Source organism: Ischnura elegans, chromosome 1, assembly GCF_921293095.1.
Source record: "Ischnura elegans chromosome 1, ioIscEleg1.1, whole genome shotgun sequence".
In the NCBI taxonomy this organism is placed as follows: Eukaryota; Metazoa; Arthropoda; class Insecta; order Odonata; family Coenagrionidae; genus Ischnura; species Ischnura elegans.
The window spans coordinates 169,908,207-169,930,722 of NC_060246.1; the positions used below are offsets into that span (position 1 = coordinate 169,908,207).

A 22,516-nucleotide genomic window follows, 5' to 3' on the forward strand; every position below is an offset into this window, starting at 1 on the left:
ATATGCACATATCATGGGCAAAGTACGCATTTTGCCCGGTCGTGTAAAAAAAACAGTCGCGCCATAATTCTTTAACCAAACTACTTTCAGTTTATAAATTACGTAGGTCTACGCGGAAGATGCTATATTTTGACTCAACACACTTTCTGATGTGACTGAGGTACCTATTAAGTAAATTATTATAATATAAATATCAATTTGATCTTACAATACCTTCAAATGATCTTCAAAATAGAATATCATCGATAGGTAAGAGTCAGGAGCAGCCTTGAACCATTTATTCCGTATAGCTTGTGCTTAAGGCACGGGAATGAGTATCTTCTCCAGGCTTTTGTTTCGACGTCGAGATGAAATTTGGAACAAAAAATCATTTATAATTCTATTTTGAATTCATGTTTTCGGTACTAGACGACATTTTTAGGAAGCAAACTCCACCGATTCCCAGAAACTCTCGCCGCGCTAAAGAAGGCAACGGAATACAGCGATACTCCATTGGTGACTACTGCCTTGTGACGTCACATCTCAATCAAGATGGAGGCACTGTGTTTCAGCGCAACATGAAATTTTCCGACTTTCAAAACGTTTTAATGTGCATACCCCAGATGCAGAAAATAAAAGTGACTATACTAATGTTTCTTTTTTAAGCTAAACTTTCAAATTCAGCAATAAAAAAAAATTAGTGCACTTCCCTATTATGCGTTCCAATAGCGTAACGTATTTTACATTATAAATATTCCGTCATTTTACGAATGTAATGTATTGCTTTGATTTTAAATTACTTACAACAAGACAAGATGTTGTTTATTGTTGATTCGTAAACTTTGGATCCGAAATTAATTTATATTTTCAACAAAAGAGAATGGGCTGCTATGATCGGGATTGACGCACCTTTAATGAAATATTTCCGTGGGCATTTCGTTCACTTCCTTACTAACTTCAATACCCTTTGTGAGCATCTGAGAATGGGGTTTACAATGAAAATAACTCTACTACCTTCGCAAGTACCCTAGAGAGCATCAGACAGCAACGACGAAATAGAAAAAGCATATTCCTACCACGCTTTAAAAGAATGCAAATGGCATCACTCAGCTCCTCACACTCTTTGACGTCGTTACCGGGGCATAAAACTTCCCGTCAAATTAATGCTGAATTTACTTCACCATACCAACCAAACACCGTACGGGACTTCAATATAGGTTTTATTATAACTATAAGAGCACTGAGTAGGTACGCACCGTGTATTCCATCGGAAGAAAGGGGCAAATAAAAAGAATGATTGCATGAAACAAGGAAAAATTTAATGAATTATTCATCATAAAACTACAAACATTTCATTTCAACACGAGAAAACCTTCATACCTTGAACGGTACATCACAAATGAACACTGATCCGGCATATTAAGTCCAAGTCATATCAACGCAAAGTTGTTTGAAGTAACACACAAATGGTATAAAAATGCAAACGTTAACACTTCCAAATAGATAGCGTAAAGTATGTCACTCAAGTTCACAATCACAACACTTGATGCGATGATACCTTCCGTGACATCCGCGCAATCTCGGTGTTTTCCACAGCGAATGTATTTTAAATAGCCCAAAATGTGATTTCAAGCGACAAAAATGTTTTCTAATTAAATAATTACCCTTGTGGAAGTATCGGACTTACGGCGAACAATGAGGCAAACGATGTAAACAAGCCGTGGCTGAAGAAGAAGGTACATTGATACAATACTAATAAAAATAATTTCGTCACTGCTAATCCCAAGAATACAATTATAATAAGCGTTGGTGAACAATTATGTAGCAGACAAAGTCCTCTTCAAGACAATTACACTTGAAAACTCCGATACATTGAGCACAAAATTTTGCCGATATTCTTCTATCAACGACCGTTGAATCCTTGAATATAAAGGCTTTTTTACTTGGGCTAGAAAAAATCCGATGGTATATACGGCAAAATCTCCGAATAAAAGCCACATTGAACCAACGGGAGTAAGACATATCTGTTCATTTTATCTCTGCGGGTCAGCTTTCGTGAGATCCCGGACACTATCGGAGGGCCTCGCTGAAGGGGGAGGGGCCTCGCTGAAGGGAAAGGGGTTGTACCGAGAGAGAGAGAGAGAGAGAGAGAGAGAGAGAGCAGGAGCGACCTTAACGTTGCCAAATGTACACAGGCGCCCTAGTGTCCCACTGAAAAGGTGTGACTCATACTTGGCCACAGATATTTTGGGCCCGGCGGCGAAACAATGCATACAATGTATAGCTACTTACTTAAAGGGGATTGAGGATAATCCCATCTCAGAAGCCAGGATATTGTCCGCTAAATGCGAGACCGCTGGTGAAAGGCATACATAAGCGTAACATTCTGATAAACGGGGATTGCAAGGGAATTTGTGTGGATGAGGATGCAAAAAGAATGGAGAAAAGTAGCACGATGGGTATTTTATTAAATAATTTATTTTATAACTTATTGCTGGAGTGGTGTGGCTAATAAATCAACCTCCTCGTCTTCCCTCCCGTCAGTGTCTTAATTTTCGGAGTCACTTTCGGAGCCTTCAATAAACACGCTCGGATGTTACTCTTTTAAATCAGAGGTATACAAAACTATATAGGTTGTAATACCCAAAAGTAAATACGGAGTTGAGGAAAAGGGTTAGGGTTTGGTGATAAAGGGATCGGAAAAGTACTGGGAGGGAATAGGTGGAGGGAGGGAGTCGGTGCTGATGGGAATGCAAAAGGTGAATACAAATTTTCTAGAAAGGCGATGGAAAAGGATTGAAAAGGAAGAATAAGGAACAGTAAGTTATAAGTTGGATTTAAATGGAAGAATCGGAGAGCACCAAGAGAACGCGCGAGATTTGGCAACACAGCTAGCAGATTCACGAAGTTGACCCGACGGAGGCCTGAGAGCGACTGAAATTCCGAAGTACTAGGCCACGCCTACTGTCTGCTGATTGGAAGAGGGAAAGTCACGTGTAGATAAACTTTCCCTCCTCTCACCCCAACTCGGTTAAGCCACACCAGCTCACCCGCAAAGATAAAGTGAACAGACCTTAAACGTCGTAAATATCTCACAAGGCAGTGATCAACTCTTTTAAACTTCTTCGCGGGCTGCCGAATAACAGATGGCGTTTTCGGAGCCTCATTTGTTTAATGCAAATTAACGAGAAATATAATTGGTCGAGACGCCTAGCCTCGCATGTGGGTGCCACATTCGTACCGACAAAGGCATTATGTCACGAATTTTTCGATTGCACCGACGATTGTCGGTAGCGGCGTTTTGTGAATCGCATTTCTATCGGTGCAACCGACGATCGTCGGTATCCGCGAGGAATTCTTCTGCTCTTCGCTCTATTCTCCTGTGAATGATTCTTGTTAGAGTCTTCGACGCATGTGTCGTCAGGCTTATGGTCCTAAAGTTTTCACACTTCTCTGCTCTCTTCTTTTAGGGTATGGGAATGATGATGTTCTTCTCTAAGTCACTAGGTAAATCTCCTGTTGAGAACATATTGCAGATAGTTTTATACAGTTGATTTAAGACCTTTTCCCCTGCATTTTTGATTAACTCTGCAGGAATGTCATCTATTCCTGGGGCCTTATTATTTCGCATGTCTCTTATTGCAGAGTCAAATTCCGATCTTACGATGTTGGCTCCCAGGTCATCATTTTCTACTTCACTTTCCTCTTCCATAATTTTTGAGCTGCGATTGCTTCCGTTGTGTAACTCCTCAAGGTATTCTTCTATCTCCTGGCTTTTTATTCGTTTTCAGATAAAAAATTTCTATTCATGTCCCTTATGGTATTACATCTTGTGCTTCGTTCCTTGAAATGGTTCCTTGCTATAAAAATTACTTTAATTTTTCATTAAAATAATCGATAGCATTCCCAAAAATATTGCCTTTGGCTTTAGATTTCTTTGGGACTCTATCTTAGGAGCATTTGTCTCTAGTGCATATACTCTTTGAAAAATAGGCAGGTTATCGCATTCAAGAATGTCATGACAAGATGGAATAATATATTAAGCTAGTTTTCATTGATTCCTAAATAAAACAAAAAACCTTTCAATGGCTTCACAAAAACTATACCATCAATATTATTTCTAATGGTCCTGGTATTCGGTCCTGCAGAGGAAGTTTTTCATAATTGGTTTAGCAAATACAAATGGATGCATTTACAATTGTTTTTACAAAAAACTGCGGAAAAAAGTTTTAGCTTCTAAAGAAAAATCTTACATTTATAGCAATCAATACCATCAAGTTGGACATTATTACGTAAATTAAGGTTACAATGATAGTGCGAACATGTAACCAGTCACCCCTTAAGAGTCCCTTCCGATAGAGCAGTCCAGTAAGAATTTTCTAGCTTTCTTGAGAAATTGCATCATATTCATCAACCATTCTCGAAAAAAAAATAATGTGCCGTCAACAAGTTTCATTCAAAGATGAAACAAAATATTTCAGTTCTTATTTTCCGTCACGGACACACATAATATTTATATCGGCTGCATACAATCCCCAATAGCCCACATCAAAGCAATTAAGGCTGGCGTTATTTTGAGAAAGTGAGATAAAGTAATTAAACGTGAGACTGAGAAGTTACTATGCTCGAAGTCATGATTTATTCAGAGCATTTAAAATAACCCTCATTTTCTACGGATAGGTAATGGCAGGATATGAATGAAAGACAGGAATAAAACTTAAAGAGATGTGGTTGAAAGGCAGTGAATGGAGATGATTATAAAAAAAAAGCATGGGTTTCAAGCAAGAGCAATTCATCGCTATTATACTCTCGCGGTTCAAGCACTTTCTTGGTGATGTTTATCGACGTGGCTGCGATAAATGACAGAAATAATTCAAGTGGGAATGATATTACACGTGAGCAAGGGTTGGCTCTGAGGAGAGAGAGTCTTTGAAGGGAGGTGTGGGCTGAGGAAAGGCTTAGTTTCGCACTGCATGAATCCTTGGAATAAATGGATCCTTGGATCTAAGAAGAAGGATCTTGACGAGAGGAGGTGGATTTAATTAGATTGAATTCGACAGGAATCTCTGCCGAGAGCAGCGGGGAGTTCTAGGCAAACAGGAACAGCTCCCTCAAGAGTTCTATCCAGCTATGTTCATGATCCACCGTTAAAATGACAACACAAGCGATGCAAACAAACCTTCAGTGACCTAATTTTTAAACAGTGATTCATTCACTAGCGGGAACATATGGCGAAATTTTGGTAAAACTAACAATGCATTCTCTTTTTTCGAGAATTGAAAATAATGTACTGAAACTTTTATTTTTCATGATTTTCACTCGAGGGCAAATGGGAAAATGTTGTTCTGAAATTGCTCCTCTTTTAGACACAAATTTTTACTGAAAGGGAAGCTGCAAAGTGTTTATAGATTTAATAAAAAGTTGGTCAGTGATACTTTACTTTCCACTCATAATATACAAGCTTAAATTGAGTATATTGCAGTACATATTCGAAGTGTGGTAGTTTCTTGTGTGGAATGGTGGTAGGTTTAAATTAAAATCATTGATACATTTTCCTCGTTTGTTTGTCAGCTAAATCAGCCATTCGCAAAGGAAAGAAAGACTTTTAATGCAAAAATATTGAAAGGCAGCACCAAAATTATTGTTGAATACGCTTAGCTAGAGACTGCTTAAAACACAGACACTATTATACTGCCGAGATAAAAGCTGACGAAAAGAGAAAAGTATCAATTAGAAGCGAGTTTAAAAATCGAGATAGGGGATGCACATGACAAATATTTGGATGATTACGTGGAATACGGGGCTCGAGGTATTGGGCTAATTCAGGGAATTACCATCGGAAGATTACAGTTTCAATGGAACATGGACAAGAAGCTTCCATGGGAGATGAGAAAAATGAAATTAACTGCGAAATAAGATTGTAAGAAATAGTAATAATGTAATAATACGCAATAATAATGGAAAATAAAAATGAGTCAAACAAATGATGAGCGAGCACGTGCAGTGTTCATGTAAAGGAAAGTGATTGCTAACGCGACTGAGAGAGTATATAGGAAACATGCATTTTATGCCTATTATTTTACTTAATGCCATTTTTTAAAATCAACTTTAGTGAATGCGACAGCGTGGAATGGCAACACGAGCAATTCTTCCATTAATGACCCCGCTGCCTTAGCGATACGTCCAAACTTTCCTTCTCTTAGTGGATGGATGGAAAACGACTCATACAAAGTTTTCATCAATAAATTAAGTTTCGAGGCTCCATAGAAATTATCATATTACATACTTTAAAAAAATTCCAATAGTATTGGTCTTTGTCCTTCTAACTAAGCTGTCATATCCCGGTACATAACCACACAGTAATACTTCGTAACTCATTCTAACGTGACTATCGGTTGTTCTAGCTTCTATAGCTCTCGCCGTGGTTGCTCTAAGGACGGATTTTGCCCACAAACGACTCTATTTTACACCATAGAGAATTCCTCATTGCCGACATGTTTTGATTTAGGGATGCAATTGAAACTAATAAATTAAAAGAGCAATGAGGTTGCTTTGCTATCATGAAATATGCCGCTGTATTCCCCGGCTGTTTAAACCTAATTTGCGTGATCTATTCATAAATTTTATAATAGCTTACAGCCTCACGATTAAGTCGTTAACTAGAAGGGTTTGGTCACATAATTCGATCACTGCATATGTATAGTCTATGATTCCTGTCACATCTTTTCGAGTCCTTGCAAGAAAAGGACCTCCGCATATCATACAGAAGTTATCACAAGAATCGATCTTGCAAAACATACTAAATGGTACTACTCAACATTGATAAACAATAGGACGAGAAAAGGCCTTAAGCATTAGAGGGCTGCATTCTGCTGCGCTGCTGGGAAGCCCGTGGTTGTAAATTTATGGTACATATGGCGATTAATAAAGTGCGGCAATCGTGGTTAGAATTTATGGCCAACTACCTAGATGTGGCGACAGGCATCAAATGAGGTATGTATGTGAAGGTTACAGAGACTGGTGGCCAGTAATACATTTTTCAGCGTCTCGGCAACCAACTATTTTCTAGCTAGGCTGGGGAAATAGGGAACTGCGATGAAGAATCTGCTCAGCGTGCACGATTCCCTGATTTTTGGCTTTGTTTACATTGATCTGTTATGTATTATACAGTAGTAGAACCCAATTAGAGCGTCGGAGTGATTTCACATTTATCTTACTGGTCAATAATAATATCGCTGAAATATTACTTCTGGGACATTCAAAATAGCAATCAAAAGTGTATCATCGTCAATAGAAGTGGGCCAACTCTTGCGAAGTCAAACAAAGACACGTACAAGGTGTGATCAAAGCAAGACCGGACTGATTTTATAACTTATTTTTTCAGCGCCATCGAACTTGTCACCCTCAAAGTACCTACAAAGTGCCTTGGCTCACGACACACCATTGCCGACGTTTCTTCCAGCCCACGAATCCTGTCTCCTGCCGCTTTAGGGATCCTCTTCAGGTCCGCCGTACAATTAGTTTTAATTTCCGCAATATAGCTGAATCGGTGCCATTTCAAGGTTCATTTGGCCTACGGAAACGAGAAGAGGTCAAATCTGGAGCCACTTCTGGAGAGTAAGGTGTCCGCAGGACCTCGGAAGTTCTGGTTTCGGTGAAAAACTGTCACTGTCAGCGTGTGACCGTTACCGTGGTGGAAACACCATCACGAGAGACAAATTTTGATGCGTCATGCCCAAAATGTCAATTAAACATGTCTCCATAGTATCCAAAACTAATGTTCACTTCTTCGGCGACATCCCCAACATTTAAACAGCGATGTTCGCGCACCAAATGGTGCACCAATTTCATATGATTGGGTTGTGTCGATGTCGAACGCCTTTTCTCTTTTATTTGCATACACCAACGGATGAAGTTCTCCATGAAAAATATTTGACTTAGCCGGTTATATTTACGACGCTTGCTATTTTCAAAAGAAATCTGCAACGAAAATATGAGTCGGCAGGAGTCGGTGACGCCATCAACTGCTCAGCGAAAGGTTTAAGGGTGTCGATCATTCATCGCAAATTTCTCGAGACGGAGGCGAAGGAAAGGAAAAATGGGGTATTTTTATTCTAAGTCCATTCATCTAAGCCCATCGTAAACGAGAGTGGAAATCAAAGGACAAAAAAAATGGTTGAAAGAGGCCACGATGCAGGCGCCTGGTGTCATAAAATTCACGAGCTTCCGAACTCACCGTGGAGGTGAATGTTGATCTTGTTCAGCTTGTCCACTTTCTTCTTGCCCGCCTTGGTCCGACTGAGGCCGTCGGACAGGAACTCCATTCCAGCCGGCTGCGAGCGCTCTGCAAAACAAATGAAAATCCATCGGTAATGAGATAAGTACGAAATAAAAGGGAAGCGAAAGACAATGCCATAACCAGCTGAAGCGCACCAAGTGCAACGCCTTCCGATATTTCCACTCTGTATTCCGGCGTTGATTAGGCTTGAACAGATTGCATTCAGTGTCAAGAGAAGCTCAGCCCAACGTTACACCCTCAAAGTGGATGTTCTAAAGAGATTAAATAGACGAATGAAAACAGAAACAGGAGCTCACTTAGGTCTTTAGTAGGCCTATCTCTGCTCTGCCACGTAAATGGAGCTCATGTTCAAAATTTGAATTCACGTTGGAATAATTGGTCGCTAACAGTTAAGTCGGGGGAATTAAGAGTGCGCCAGAGCAGCTGTTATCTTATGTTATCTTGACTAGACAAACCATTTGAAACACCTTTGAAACACGTTTAGTTAGGACATTAAAACAACTGTCGACTGAATAAAAAATTTGATTGTATTCGGAATCCTGTTCTACGTTATCTAGCCAAATACAGATAAATAATTATTGAATATTCACCGAGAATCTAAAAATGAAAGTAATATTTTAAAACCGCACAAGAAACCAAAAATTGCGCATACAGTCCAGTTTATATAGTTTTCGCTTACAATGACATCAATAGACTTATCATAACTTTTACATAAAATTAGAGATTTTCAAAGAAGAGTAACGAAAATACGTCAGTTTGCGGAGGAGGGAGGGTCACCCTGATCACTCTGCATAATTCCACTGATGCGCACCAGGGGGCAGAGCGGTAGGATCACTTCTAACTGAACAGCTATTCGCATAACAAGCTAAATTCAGCTCTGCCACCATCGCTATCTTTTATATCCGTGTATTTAATTTGATCAAAATTTGAAATTTCATAGATACTACGCGATGCTTCTCATGAATAACTTTCTCCATCAGAATGAGTATGCAACGATGCCGAGGAAGTACTTGCAGCTACAACGTTCTCTCGGTTTTCCATCGCTCTCTCTGCTGAGTACGCCTATGCACCCGAGGAACGCCCAAAATGAGTTCTTTCAACCACATGAACATAAGCGCAACAGCATTCGTAGCAACTCTTGGATTTGTTACACAGCGATTCCAATTACAATATGCATATACAAGGTGCATGCTGAGGTAGCTAAACGGATCGATAGTAAAATCATATTGCCACCTTAATACGAAAGTAAAAATTTCCATTTCCTGGCGTTAGAAGTTGAAAATCGCAACAGTAATAGATTTCAAAACAAAGGGCAACAGCAATCTGTAAGTAAAAGGATTAAATCTTAGCATCTACATATATAAATTCTCAAAACATCTGGAGGCCCAATTAAGAATCCCGCGATGACTAGTTGTTAAATAATACATTCACTTGATTATTAGGAAATATGGGAAAATTGAGACGGCATGCAATCATCATCAGCGAAGCAACGTCCTCCTTTCAGAATTTCAACATCTCAGACAACAATCGATCGCGTTTGAGACATACCGCCGAGGCAATGACATAAAAATAACGCCGAGTACTTGAAAAACTATCTTTTGGAGCTAATTAAAGGGTTTGATATAGTCAGAAGTATCCGAGAAGAAAATAATGACAAAACGCGATGGTACACGGGTCCAAAAAACAAAAGGCCATCACCGATATGAATTGGCTGCATACGCCATCTTCCCAAAGAAAATTAATGCTTAGTGAACTTCCCTTATTTTCCTCAAATTCTAAAACGATATCTCAACCTACTGAGTGAAAGGTGCATGTTGGAGACGTTGAATTCCATGCCTCCTGCAAAACGAGCCACCTTGGCAAGAGCATCAGAGAGCAGCCCAAGTCTCAAGATAGCAGCTCCGGCATCAGGATTATGCGCGCACGGCATGTCTTAGGAAAATCGATATCCTTAGCCGTTCCTATTCAAAAGTCCACTCGCTCATATCCAGCGTGCACAACACACAACTCTCCGCAGAATGCGAGCGCTCACTTGAAAGTTTCCAGAAGTCCGAATAGGTAATCAGCAGGAGAAGCACACACACTTGCAGGCTTAATGCGGAAAGGACCGCCACGGTTGTCAGCTGCCTAAAACTGGTCGCGTCATTTTTACGGGCACTATACGTATATATGATTCATTTACGTTTTTAGATCATACCCACTGGAAATATTGTTTTATTTCACTCTGACCTGCATTTGAATTTGATTTGAAATAATTATTTTTTTACTTTAAATATGGGGAATGGAGTATTTGCACTTTTATGGTGAGGCCTGTTAAAAATATCAGATCGGTTTAATTAAGCAAAATTCCAATTCCTACAGTCGTACGACCATGGGTGAATTTTTTATTAACAAATAAACATTCCAAAATGATTGTTGCGCTTAAAACACTCTGCCGCCATGTCAGAGGGCTTGTGACGTCAATCCCCATACTCAACCGTGAAGAGTGATTGCAGTTCCTGCTGGTGCCTGCGATTGATGGAAATTTTGTTTACTGTTGTTTACGACCACTGAGGTGAATCTAATGGAATAAACCATTTGTCCTAGCATAAATTAGTGGTATATTTCGTACAATAACTCTTTAAGTTCGTAGCCATGAGCGAAGATAGATTAATGGCTTGCAGGACAAAATTCCGGAATGAATATTGTTTTGTTCCGAAATGTGGGAGCACCCGTGTTTCTGCACCGAACAAGATTTTTGTGAATCTTCCCGATAAACCTGAACTTCGACGGAAAGGGTTGTTATAGGCAGCCCGGAGAGATCTTAAGTCGATGCCATCATCCGTTAAATCTCATTTGCGGTGCTGTGAGGATCACTTCAATGTAAGTGCTAAATCTTCAATGCTATCATTATCTCGGTACCACGGTCATTACAAAAATGATTTGTTTTAGTACTTAGCTTTATGTGAGAATTATTCATGATGTACCTTCATTATTAATGCATGAGTTGACGAAAATATTAACAAAATTCACAAGACTTGGACCTGATATAACACTGAAAATGCGTCAAATATATACATTGACGTAGAATTAATGTCTTCTTATAAATAAACACTTAAAATATTGCAGTTTTCATTCGAAATGTATTCATCAACGTAGTAAAAATTATAATTAGGTATCGCGTGGTATAATATTGAGTGCTACTCATATGATGTATTAATTTTGGTATAGTGTGTATTCATTTCGTCCCCTTCGAAAAATGGTCATCGATAGGTTGGATGGGGAGGATGAATAAGGAATACTTATACCTACTCAATATTAATTACGTAATTTTATATCGATATCATAGAAAGTATGACGCAGATGTAATATCGAGTCACCATTGTTTGTTGATCGACATTTCATTTCATGGATTGCCATTTGACGTGTCTTTTGTCTTTTTCCTTGAGGGATATTGACCAGATTTGCGGTCCTAATGAAGCTAACCCCGAGAAATTCTTAAATATAAAAATAATAGCAAATATGGACCAAAATAGTCACGTACTTTAAGTATAGAAGCAGAAAGAAAGCATAATGGATACACGTTAAAACGAATTAGAATTAAATATGCTTAACATCAAACATACTAATTCAAGGGCGGATAGCAGAAATAAATAGAGATCTCGCTCAACTATCAAGGATATGGTGATACATTACAACAAGGATATAAGCGTATTTAGCACCAAAAAAGTTTTTAAATGCTGGTCTTATGAGCAATTTAGACTTTCACACACGGCTAAATATTCTTTATAAATATTTTTAGAATAAACGTCATTTGTGAATCCCACTCTTAAGACTCCTCGGTAAGATGTCGATTTTTTCTTCTGTGATGTCGACAGCCTGTGTCAGGTATCTACCACTCTAACAATGCAATTAACCATCAATAATAGCATTCGTCAGACGGTGACAAATGATCAGTTTCATTGCTAAATTAATACTTTTGGTGGAATGTAAAAAAATAGTCGAATCTGTAACACCCATGGAAATCTGTAGCATATTTAAATGTCAAACATAGAAAGGAAAGAAAGAGCTAGCCCTTTTGAGGTGTATTTATGTTCAATTAAGCTAAGTGGTCAAAATAAAATGCCTAAAATATGGCGACGTGAAAAACCTAATATCATAAAATAAAATCTCCGTAGGTAACGTATTGTTTTTATTCCTTCGAAAATGATCGATATATGCCTCCATGGACTTTCTCCGGAAGACTACAAAGTCCTTCCCCTTCGATGTCTAATTACACTGCAAACAAATAATTTGAGGAAATTTGAAGCCTTTTTGTTTCCCAAATCATAAGTTCAGACTTAGCACCTCACGGTAAAATATAGATTAACCGAGTTAAAACTTAATTTCATGACGAATAATTTCATAGCAAAATATATAGTGGGTATAACATGGTTAAATAATTTATGTTTAACTTTTCCGTTTGCTGAAATAGATTTCTGAATCAATATAACTAATCAAAATAAAGTTTTAACTTAACGTTTACATTAAATTTGAACCATAGCACAAATTACGAACAGATAACCGACCCGTAAATTGACCGCGAACCGGAACCATCGCATCCTGTTCATCGAACGCAAATGTTCAACTGAACATGAAATCAAAATGAACGCGAGATCCCAAATAAACTGCCAGAGGAAACGAATGGCCTGCAAAAAAGAACGGCCTTCAAGAAATGAACACCCTGAGAAAACGAACGGCTAAAACGAACCTAATATTTTGAACACCCGTTCCAAATATTAGGGCGTTCGAATCGTTCAGCAGCTACCCTGTTCGTTTTCGTGGACGGAGGAGAGTGGTAGAGAAGGAATGGTAGGGAAAGAAGGCTCTGTCGTCTATGTCGCACTTCGGTGGCCTTGGATGGTCTGCATCTCACCTGCCATCTGCTGTAGCCACCACGCACTTGATGGAGTAAGCTGCAGTTCAAAATACCTCTTCGTGAGCATACCTGTTGGACCGAATACGCCGCAAGTATGCAGTGCAGGCATGAACAGTGAACAGGGAGTTTTATAGAACTGTTCATTTTATAACCGGTTCATTTCGGTGAACAGTTCGTTTTGGCAGTTTGGTTCTTTTTGACTCATCTCTGTTCTCGACTGAAATACGGATAGCAAGAATCGAGGGACCTTTTCTGCGGATGGGTGTCCGCATTCCAGTAAAGTCTCAGCCTGGTCCGTGAGCCATACAATGCAACTGAGCGAGCGACGCGGTCCAGAACAAGGCGAGAAACATCGGCGTTCCTCCCCCATGGGGACATTTTTAGCGGTCCAAAGTCAACCGCACTCGTGGTCTCGGTGCACGCTATAAGGCCTTGGTCGTTATGAATCGCATAAGCGGTGAGGGAATGACGACAACAAAACCCAACTGACGCAGATCAACCCGAAAAAAGAAGGTGTGGCAAAACAGAGGGCGTTCAAAAGGTTTAGCTGCATCTCCATGCTTGCATATTCATCATCAATGTGTTTGCTGGGTCATCCGAGGCAACGAGACGGGACTTTCGAGTCAAGTATCTACATGTTAACATTTCCTCGAAAGAATCCTCGCGGCAGGATTCAATCCGGACGACAAAGCAACATGAGTGCATCGGAAACTTCTCTCTCTAAAGAAAGCTTTATACTTTAATGGATAAAATCGATTAGCAGACCGGATGCTCTTAAGAGATGAATAATAGTTAATTTGAAATGGAAATGAGTTTCTTCATCCTCTCACGGTAAATTAAAAATTATTAAAGCCCATTTCTTCAGCTCATAGCTTCACGACGTACCTTTAAAATGGCAATCCACCCCTTTAAACATGCAACTAACTTATCAAATGGAAACCTCTTCCATCTTCCTATACATAATCACAAAAACCTTTATTTATTTACTTTATTGGAAGATTGCCTAAATGAGGATTTGGCAAGTTTTGCCTTTGCACGAATGTGGAATATTCAGTATGTGAAACGTATTTTGGACCGTGTGGAGTGCATGTGAGAGTTCTCTTGCATGCTGCTAGTTGGTGAGTGATCACCCCCCTGCCAAACTCTCTAGAAGTGGCTCGCAAGGTAGTACGAAGACGTTTATCGGAACTGACACACTGAATGGTATATTAATGACCACAAGGTAGTGCACGGAAAATTCCATATCGTCTCAGGTAGATAACTTGCATCCAGAAGGAGGGTCTTCTTATATCTTAAATAACCTTTTTCAATGTGTCTTCACTAGTTTCATGACGAATATACCAACACCTTTACCTCCATTCTGCCAAGATCAAATGCCGTCTATCTGTATTTCAAACAGTGGTTTAGAAAACAAGCCAGCTCTATTAATCCGAAGACATCGACAGGCACTAATCTCAGTCCAGCTCGAATGTATAAGAAACCAGCATCAGAGATAGCGCCTTACTTTATCTGTTTGAAAAGAGCACAATCTTCCTAAAGATTGGAAGACAGCGAACGCCACGCCTATATTTAAGGGTGGGGATAGGGAAAATTATAGTCATTACAGGTCTATCTAACTTACTTCCATTTCTTGAAAAATATAGGAATGGTCTATTTTCAGTTTGAAAATGGGTCATCCAGATCGACAAAATCTGTTAGCAAAAGAACAGCACGAATACAGAAAAGGGAGGTCTTGTGAAACTAAACTTAGGTACTCTCTTTATTCATGATGCTCTTGCCCCGGATGACAGACATGTTGAAGTTGACGGTATTTTTTTTTAGACTTCACAAAGGCATTCGGTAAGGTTCCGCATTTAGAGCTGATTCAAAGATTGGAACCATTCGATATAGATTCGCACGTCATTGCTTGGATCAAAGATTTCGTAACTATATCATTCGGGGCACGCAGTTAAAGGCAGTTGAATCCGTGAAATATCTAGGGGTTAGACTCAATAATGACCTATCGTGGAATAAACATATTCGAGAAATAACCGGTCAAGCTAATCGTAAAATGGGTTTTGTTAAAAGAATATTAGGAAAGTGCGACGACAAAGTGAGAGAAATTAGCTACTTTTCCCTCGTTAGGCCACATCTGGAATACGCTGCCAGTGTTTGGGACCCTCATGAAAAAGGCTTAATAACAGAGTTAGAACGCGTGCAAAGAAGAGCTGCCAGGTATGTGAAAGGTCGTTACGATAGTCTTGTTAGTGTAACTGACCTCTTAGATAAACTCGGATGGGAATCTCTGTCGGGCCGTAGATTGAAAAATAGACTAAACCTTTTAGATAAATTCAAGAGCAGTGTCTTTTCTGACGAAGTTAACCATATCTTGCGGACGCCAATGTACTACGGAAGATCAGATCATATAAATAAAATAAGAGAGATAGATTGCAGAACAGATAGATTCCGAATGTCATTTTTTCCACGATCAATAAGAGATTATAACGGCAGCAATAGAACTCGTAAATAGATTGCATGACTTGTAGTGTAGCCTACTAACCTATGTAAAACTTAATGCATGTTTCTGAATTTCCATTCTATATTCTATTTCTAACAGCGTATAGTAGTATAGTTTGTTATTATACGGGACGTTTTTTGGACGGTGTGGTGTGCATGTGGGAGTCCAAATGCATGCTGGTGATTGATCACCCCTTGCCAAACACCCTAGAGGTGGCTCGCAGGATATTATGTAGATGTTTCCTAAAGGATCGCGAATAGAGGGTTGTTTTGGATGGAGTTCGCTCGGATACCATTAAAGTTACCTCATATGTACCACAAGGAAGTGTTATAGGTCCCCTTTTGTTCCTTCTTTCCATTAATGATATTATCACCTTGGTCACGAGCAAAATCCGCCTCTTCGAAGATGATGTAGTTGTATACAGAGATGTTTATGACCACTGCGATAGAATAGCATTAGAAAGTGGCCTCGTGCCATGCATGACTCATGCAGTACTTGGGAGTTAGAATTAAATCTTGAAAAGTGTATCGTGATGATTTTTTTGGGAAAAGGATATATCTTCAAGGAGGGGCTACGCCGCTAACGGGTTTCAACTACCAAATTCGTTAAATACATGGGGTCACCATTACTCGGGATATTTCGTGGAGTAAAAAAATACGCAAAGTATGCAGTAAAGCCAAGCGTAAAGTGGGATTTGTAAAAAGAATTCCCGGTGAATGCAACAGAAAAGTGAAAGAGATAAGCTACCTGGTGACTCTAGTGAGGCCTCAATCACTGAAGGATTTATCATCAAAAAGGAGCTACACCGCTAACGTGATTCCAATATCAAATACCGGATTCGTAAAATACTTAGGGGTCACCCCTTGGCCCGGAATCTTTCCTGGAGTAACCACATGCGGGAAAGTATGCGGGAAAGCTAAACGTAAACTGGGATTTGTTAAAAGAATTCCAGGTAAATGCCAAAAAAAGGTGAAGGAAATAAGCTACCTGATTATGGCCTCACTTAGAATATGCTGCTAGCGTGTGGGACCCTTATGGAGTATGGCTGTTGGCTGAAATAATCGAGTACAGCGCTGGGCGGCCACATTCGTGACGAGTTGCTTCGATAAAATGAATTGCATTTCCAGTATGATACACGAGTTAGGATGGGAATCTTTACAGGAAAGTAGATCGCAGTATAGGATGCAAGAGACACATATCCTTCGTTTTCTGTCGCACTATGGCCACTGCGATATATATCAGAAGAAGATATCATGAGAAAAAATGAAGGAAAGAGAGAATATAAAGGGATTTTAGATGCATTTGTTTCCTCGTATTATTAAGAATAGCAACTTTGCCTCGTTTAAAAGAATTAATGGCGTCAATCGCTATATCTAGTCATTGAATGTTTACATGTTTTCCATTTTTCTGATCTTGCCTGCATATGCTATAGGAATTACTAACCGTTGGAAAGTTTTGCCTTTTCAAGAATAAGCACTTATTTTCTGATAGTATTCGTAATATTTTATGACCGTATTTTGTGACAAGTGACTGTCGTATTGTGCGACCGTCGAATGCCCGACTGATTCATGGCCAAAGTATACAAGGCCATGGTCCGCCCAGTGACCCTATATGGAACAGAATGTTGGCCAGCCACAGCAAAACAAGAACAGGCCATGCATGCCATGGATATAAGGATGCTGCGATGGATCCTGGGCATCTCCCGCCTTGATCACGTCACGAATGAAGACATCCGCAAAAGAACAGGAGTTGCACCAATCACGGACAAGATGCGGGAGGCTCGACTGCGCTGGTATGGGCATGTGGTGCGTAGCGACGAGAACTCCGTGGCGAGAAGAGCAATGCGGCTGAGCCCTGAAGGACGCCGACCACGAGGACGACCCAAAATCGCTGGCTCGACAGAATCAAGGCAGACATGAAAACCATCAACGCCACGCCAGTAGACGCCCTGGATCGAGCCAAGTGGAGAAGACTTAGCAGGAGAGAGGACCCTGCAGTGGCGCGGGACAAACGCTGAGATGAAGAAGAAGAATAGCGCATGTGGCGGTCCTCTTGCATAATGCATGTTGGTGACTGATCATCCTCCGCCAAACTTCCCACTGATGGCTCGTAGCTCGGTATTATGCAGATGTAAAATATGCAATAAAACACTCGATCTTACTGCACGTATTTGCTGAGGCTTAGGGTTCGTTGCTAATAGATTATTAACCCTTTCATAGCTGACTTGACTTCGACTTCATTTTAGATTTTTATTGCTGATATAGGCGGTATTTTAAGGCAAACCAAAAAATGTTTGCCAAACTTTAATATATTGCAATAGTTTTTCTATACATCCAATATCTTGATTATGAGGTCCTTGCGGTAACTAGAAATTGTTATTGAGGTCCACAAGTTTGCTGAAAATGCGTGTTCAATGAAGGAATGTCTGGGTCTGAAAGGGAAAATCAAAGAGCCCATGATAGCAAGTTTGGTAAACGCAAAGCATTTTTATAATACTTTTATAACCTTTCACATATTGTTGACATTAAAGTACTATGGTGGCTTACAGCATATAATGTCACAAAAGTTCTTTAATGGCGAAATTGTAACAAATATTAAAGTCATTTCCTACGTTGCTGAGTAATAATATTCTTCATAGGGTTGACGTGGCTAAATTACAAACAGCTGTTATACATACATGCAAGTGCCTGAGTACCAAGTGATCCTTGTCACTAAGGGAAATGGACACATTCAAACATTCTCGGGAGATAATTATCTACCTCGTGCTGAAACACAAATTGTACCCCAATTCAAGCACATCAACAACCTTTAAATGGTACAACGCTAGCCATTCCGCGGACAATTACCCTATCAGCCATATTTTGGGATGAAGAAATTCATTGAGACATTAAGCACTCAAAAGTTTTTAGCCTGAATGGAAAAATTAAATGAAGATTAAAAACGTATCTACCGAAAATCAGGACCGGCCACAAATTATTTTCAAAATCGAAGTGCATTAAAAGAGGTAAAAGAGAGGGAGAAAGACGGACAAGGGAGAGAAAATAAATATTTGAAACCGAGAAAATGTGTCTCGGCGGAAAGAAAGTGCGCGAACACTTATCGCGAGTTCCGGCTGCTGAGGGAAAATGAGGAATCACTCGCCACAATGCCTCGCGAGAACCAGGCGAAGCACTCTACAAAGAAAAATGATGAAGGGATACATGACTTAATTACCACCAGCAGAGAAAAAAACAATGATGTAGGCGGTGGGAATCAGTGTGGGCATTGTTGGGGGGAAATGGGTCGTGGTTCAGCGTTCTCATGGAAACGAGGCTAGGAAAATCAAGGGGGGGGGGGGGGCGAAAATCCAAACGCTTGAGTTTTTTTTTTTTTTTTTTGACCCGCCGGAGAAATGATAGGGAATGGAGGAACACCCTCGGAGCCGAGGAAAGAGGAGCGTGATAAAATAAATGCTTTGTTCCAAGAGGAAAAGCCCAAGTATGAATACCCAAAATATTGAAATAAAAGTCATAGTCATTAATGAAAATGTCAGATTCGACGGGAGTTTTTCACGGAAATAAATATTTAGGTACCAGAAATTCCAATGTTGGCATTGCTGGAGTATCTGTCTATCTATGGCTTAAGACCGTTACTTCTTTGTAGCAAATAGCTATTTTAAGCATGAGAAACAGAGGTTCTGAAACCCATGTGCGAGCAAAAATTCGTATTAACAAACTATAATAAAAAAAAAACGATTGCATTTATTTAAAATCGAGTTTATTGATTTCAACTGGTCAAAACAATTTTAGCAGATTAAAATCGGTTGTTTTTCGTTTTCTTAATAGTTATTAAATTTTTACAGAATTATCGGTGAATACTTTTACTCAGCTTCAATGGGTATTTTAGAATCAAAGGGAGAATTGAAAAACAGAAGAGAGAGGACCAGAAACGATTAAAATGATCAATCCTTTTAAAGAACCATATTCAATATTCATATTGTAACAAGCCTATCAGTCGAAATTGTAGCCGATCTAGCCCTGAACATGACAGGCTATTACAATGACGACATAATTTACAAAAAATATTTTGGACTGGATTGATATTTGCCAATAGTGTGGTGAAGTAGGCACACAAATCCAACTTAATAATAGATAATAGCCCAATTAAAATAGAAATACATGAATGGTAGCGTTGCAAAATTGAATGTGATGATGAAGACAGGCGGCCGTGTTCATAGTTTCCTTAGTAAGCAACTAACGCCTAAGTAGCGATCTAAGTAGTAACATACTATAGCACAGTGGTATTCATAATCTTTACTAAGGTAAAATATGCTCAGTACGCTACTATCTTAGTAGCCGGCTATCAAAACACCCTTCTGGCTTGACTAAGCGAGGAACTAAATACGGCGGACCGTTGTGGATGATCGAACTCCTGTTCTATTAGTTAATAATTACAGATTTTTTACGCATTCGTCCCAAAATGGAACAAGAAAAGCCAATCTTCAAGTAAGACAGGCAACGTGTGTAGTGTAATTGTTGACAGGAATTGAAAGTTCTGTATACGAGATGCGAGGAAACTGCGACGAGCTGTGAACTTTCACTGTGCCTCTAGCGTAAGTGAACACCATTTGTGCATTTAGTGTACCTCTAGGTGATTCTACCCCTAAAGGTTTCTATCACCTTGGCCGGTAGCATACTAAGTAAGTAGCTCTTAGTAGTTCATACAATAGAATATTTGAATATCATATCCTTAGTAGGCGACTTAAAGGTCTTAGTAGCCGACTAAGTTAGTCACCCTAGTAAGGTGTTTTAGCGGTAATCTATGAACACGACCGATAATGACGAACTGCAGTTTTCGATGACCTTTAAAAGTAAAGGCTTTCACGAAAATCAATATATATACACACACACACACGAGTCGATGGGCGCTTGAATTCATTTCGAAAACGTAATCCCAAAACCTGAGGATCTATTATATGTTATCACCTTTCAAGCGAGAGAATGCGCCACCAACGCTCTGTCCCCAAAAATCCAGCATTCGCATATTCCTTGAGGTATATTTATAAAAATTCGACAATTCATTCACATGTCCATCTATTGATAACTATGAGGCAAGAGATTGCTTCATGAACGCAGAATAACGTGAAAAATAGCTATCACCTGGCCTGTAATTTATTTTCACTATCAACCATAAAATTAGCTATTCTAAAACCTGTTCTTCTTTGTGAGGCGACAGATAGCAAAAGGAACGCGAAATATTGAGACAAAAATATCACCAGCCGTAAGCAAGCACGTAAGTTATTTTCATATACATTATGCATAAAAATAGGTATTCTTGAGCATGTTTTTAATTGTTACGGCATAGATGGCGCCACGAACGCAAATCAGCGTTAGACGGTATTCACGACTAGCCACGCAAGATATTTTCATAATCATTACATATTCACAGCAAATTGTATTTTCCGAGAATATTCAATTTTTGGCTATGGCATTTATTTATTGTGACCCCTTACGCGACCTTCATTAGACATCGTTCCCGATTACTTGAATCCCATACAATTCCCGCGTAAAACATTTATAAACCATTGGGTCACCGTTACCATAAAATTTCAGCCCATCATGAATTTTCATCTAAAACTGATAAATATTACTTACGATGCATGCAATTGTGTAGATCGCTTTGCAAGCCATTCCACAGAGGACTTATTGAGCATTCCGTTAAATTAGTCATTTCGGAACGCGAATCAGTGTTACACGGGTAAGCGGCGTTCAAATAAAAATAGTAGTCGATATTTACACCGAAATAATGAATTAGTTTCGCTTAGATGAATTGGAGTTTGATAACCAGGCTTCAACAATCACATCCCGCCTTAGCAAACACATCGAAAATTAATTAATTCGTACGTAAAATGATCACAGAATTATTTCTATTTACTTTACACTGAAAATAGGTATCGTTATTATATGAAAAAGAAAAAGGCCCAGAGCATTTGGACGATTATTTTTGAAACATTGACATGACGAATCCAAAGAAAGTCGATCTGATCACAATCGCAGAAAAATTGATTATTTGGAGCGGCCATCATTCACAAATGTGAACTCCATTATAAGGATTATACCATTAAAATTTTGTTCAGCTCCCATAAATAGAATTGCATTGAGAAGGATTTGAGGTTTTTCCCCTTTACTTTGCATTGCTATTAGATGTCGTTCTAATATGACAACTATGGTTGGCAAGGAGATTTAATTTTCACTAAATAATCTTAGTGTTAACAGGGTCTGACGCTGAAAAATTCGGACAGGTAAGGTCAATATCATAAGAGAAAATGAAACATATCGATATAATTTCATATCGATATATCATCATAAGGAATCGTATCACATCAAACTAACTTATATTTAAGAATAGTGCATTGCTTTCTTAACATATTGGTTAAAGTCGTATCCCAATTACTATTAAAAATTGTCTGAAAAAGGGATCTATCGAATGCACACTTGGATCGATTATAACTTCAACTGAAATTACTGCATTAGTTTTCCATCCGCTTGATTTAACTTTTGTCGGATAACACACATTCGCATCTTTATTATGTATAACTTTCATATTCATACCTTGATTAACAACAAAGTTATTAGCGAATAAAGCGTATCCAAGGAGATTGGTATCGATATAACTCGCACGTGAATCAATCGAGTGAAATGGCCATCATTGCAAAAGTTGACCTTTTTGATAAAAGTATTACTCTGAAAATTTCATTCATCTAGCTTGAATGGTTGCTAAGATATTCAAGATTGTATGCTCCACAAAAAAATGGCGACTGATTTTTCGCGTGCAGGATATTTTTCGGAATTTTATCATAAAATTA

At 39.1% G+C, this 22,516-nt stretch overlaps 1 protein-coding gene across 1 annotated transcript in view; it reads right to left on the bottom strand.

Moving 5' to 3' along the window:
* LOC124173423 overlaps positions 1-22,516 on the bottom strand; it is a 169,845-nt gene that overhangs the window by 141,533 nt on the left and 5,796 nt on the right. The window contains exon 2 of the mRNA XM_046552926.1: positions 8,216-8,323. Coding sequence (XP_046408882.1) covers positions 8,216-8,323 — 108 coding nt within the window. The remainder of the gene's footprint in view (positions 1-8,215; positions 8,324-22,516) is intronic.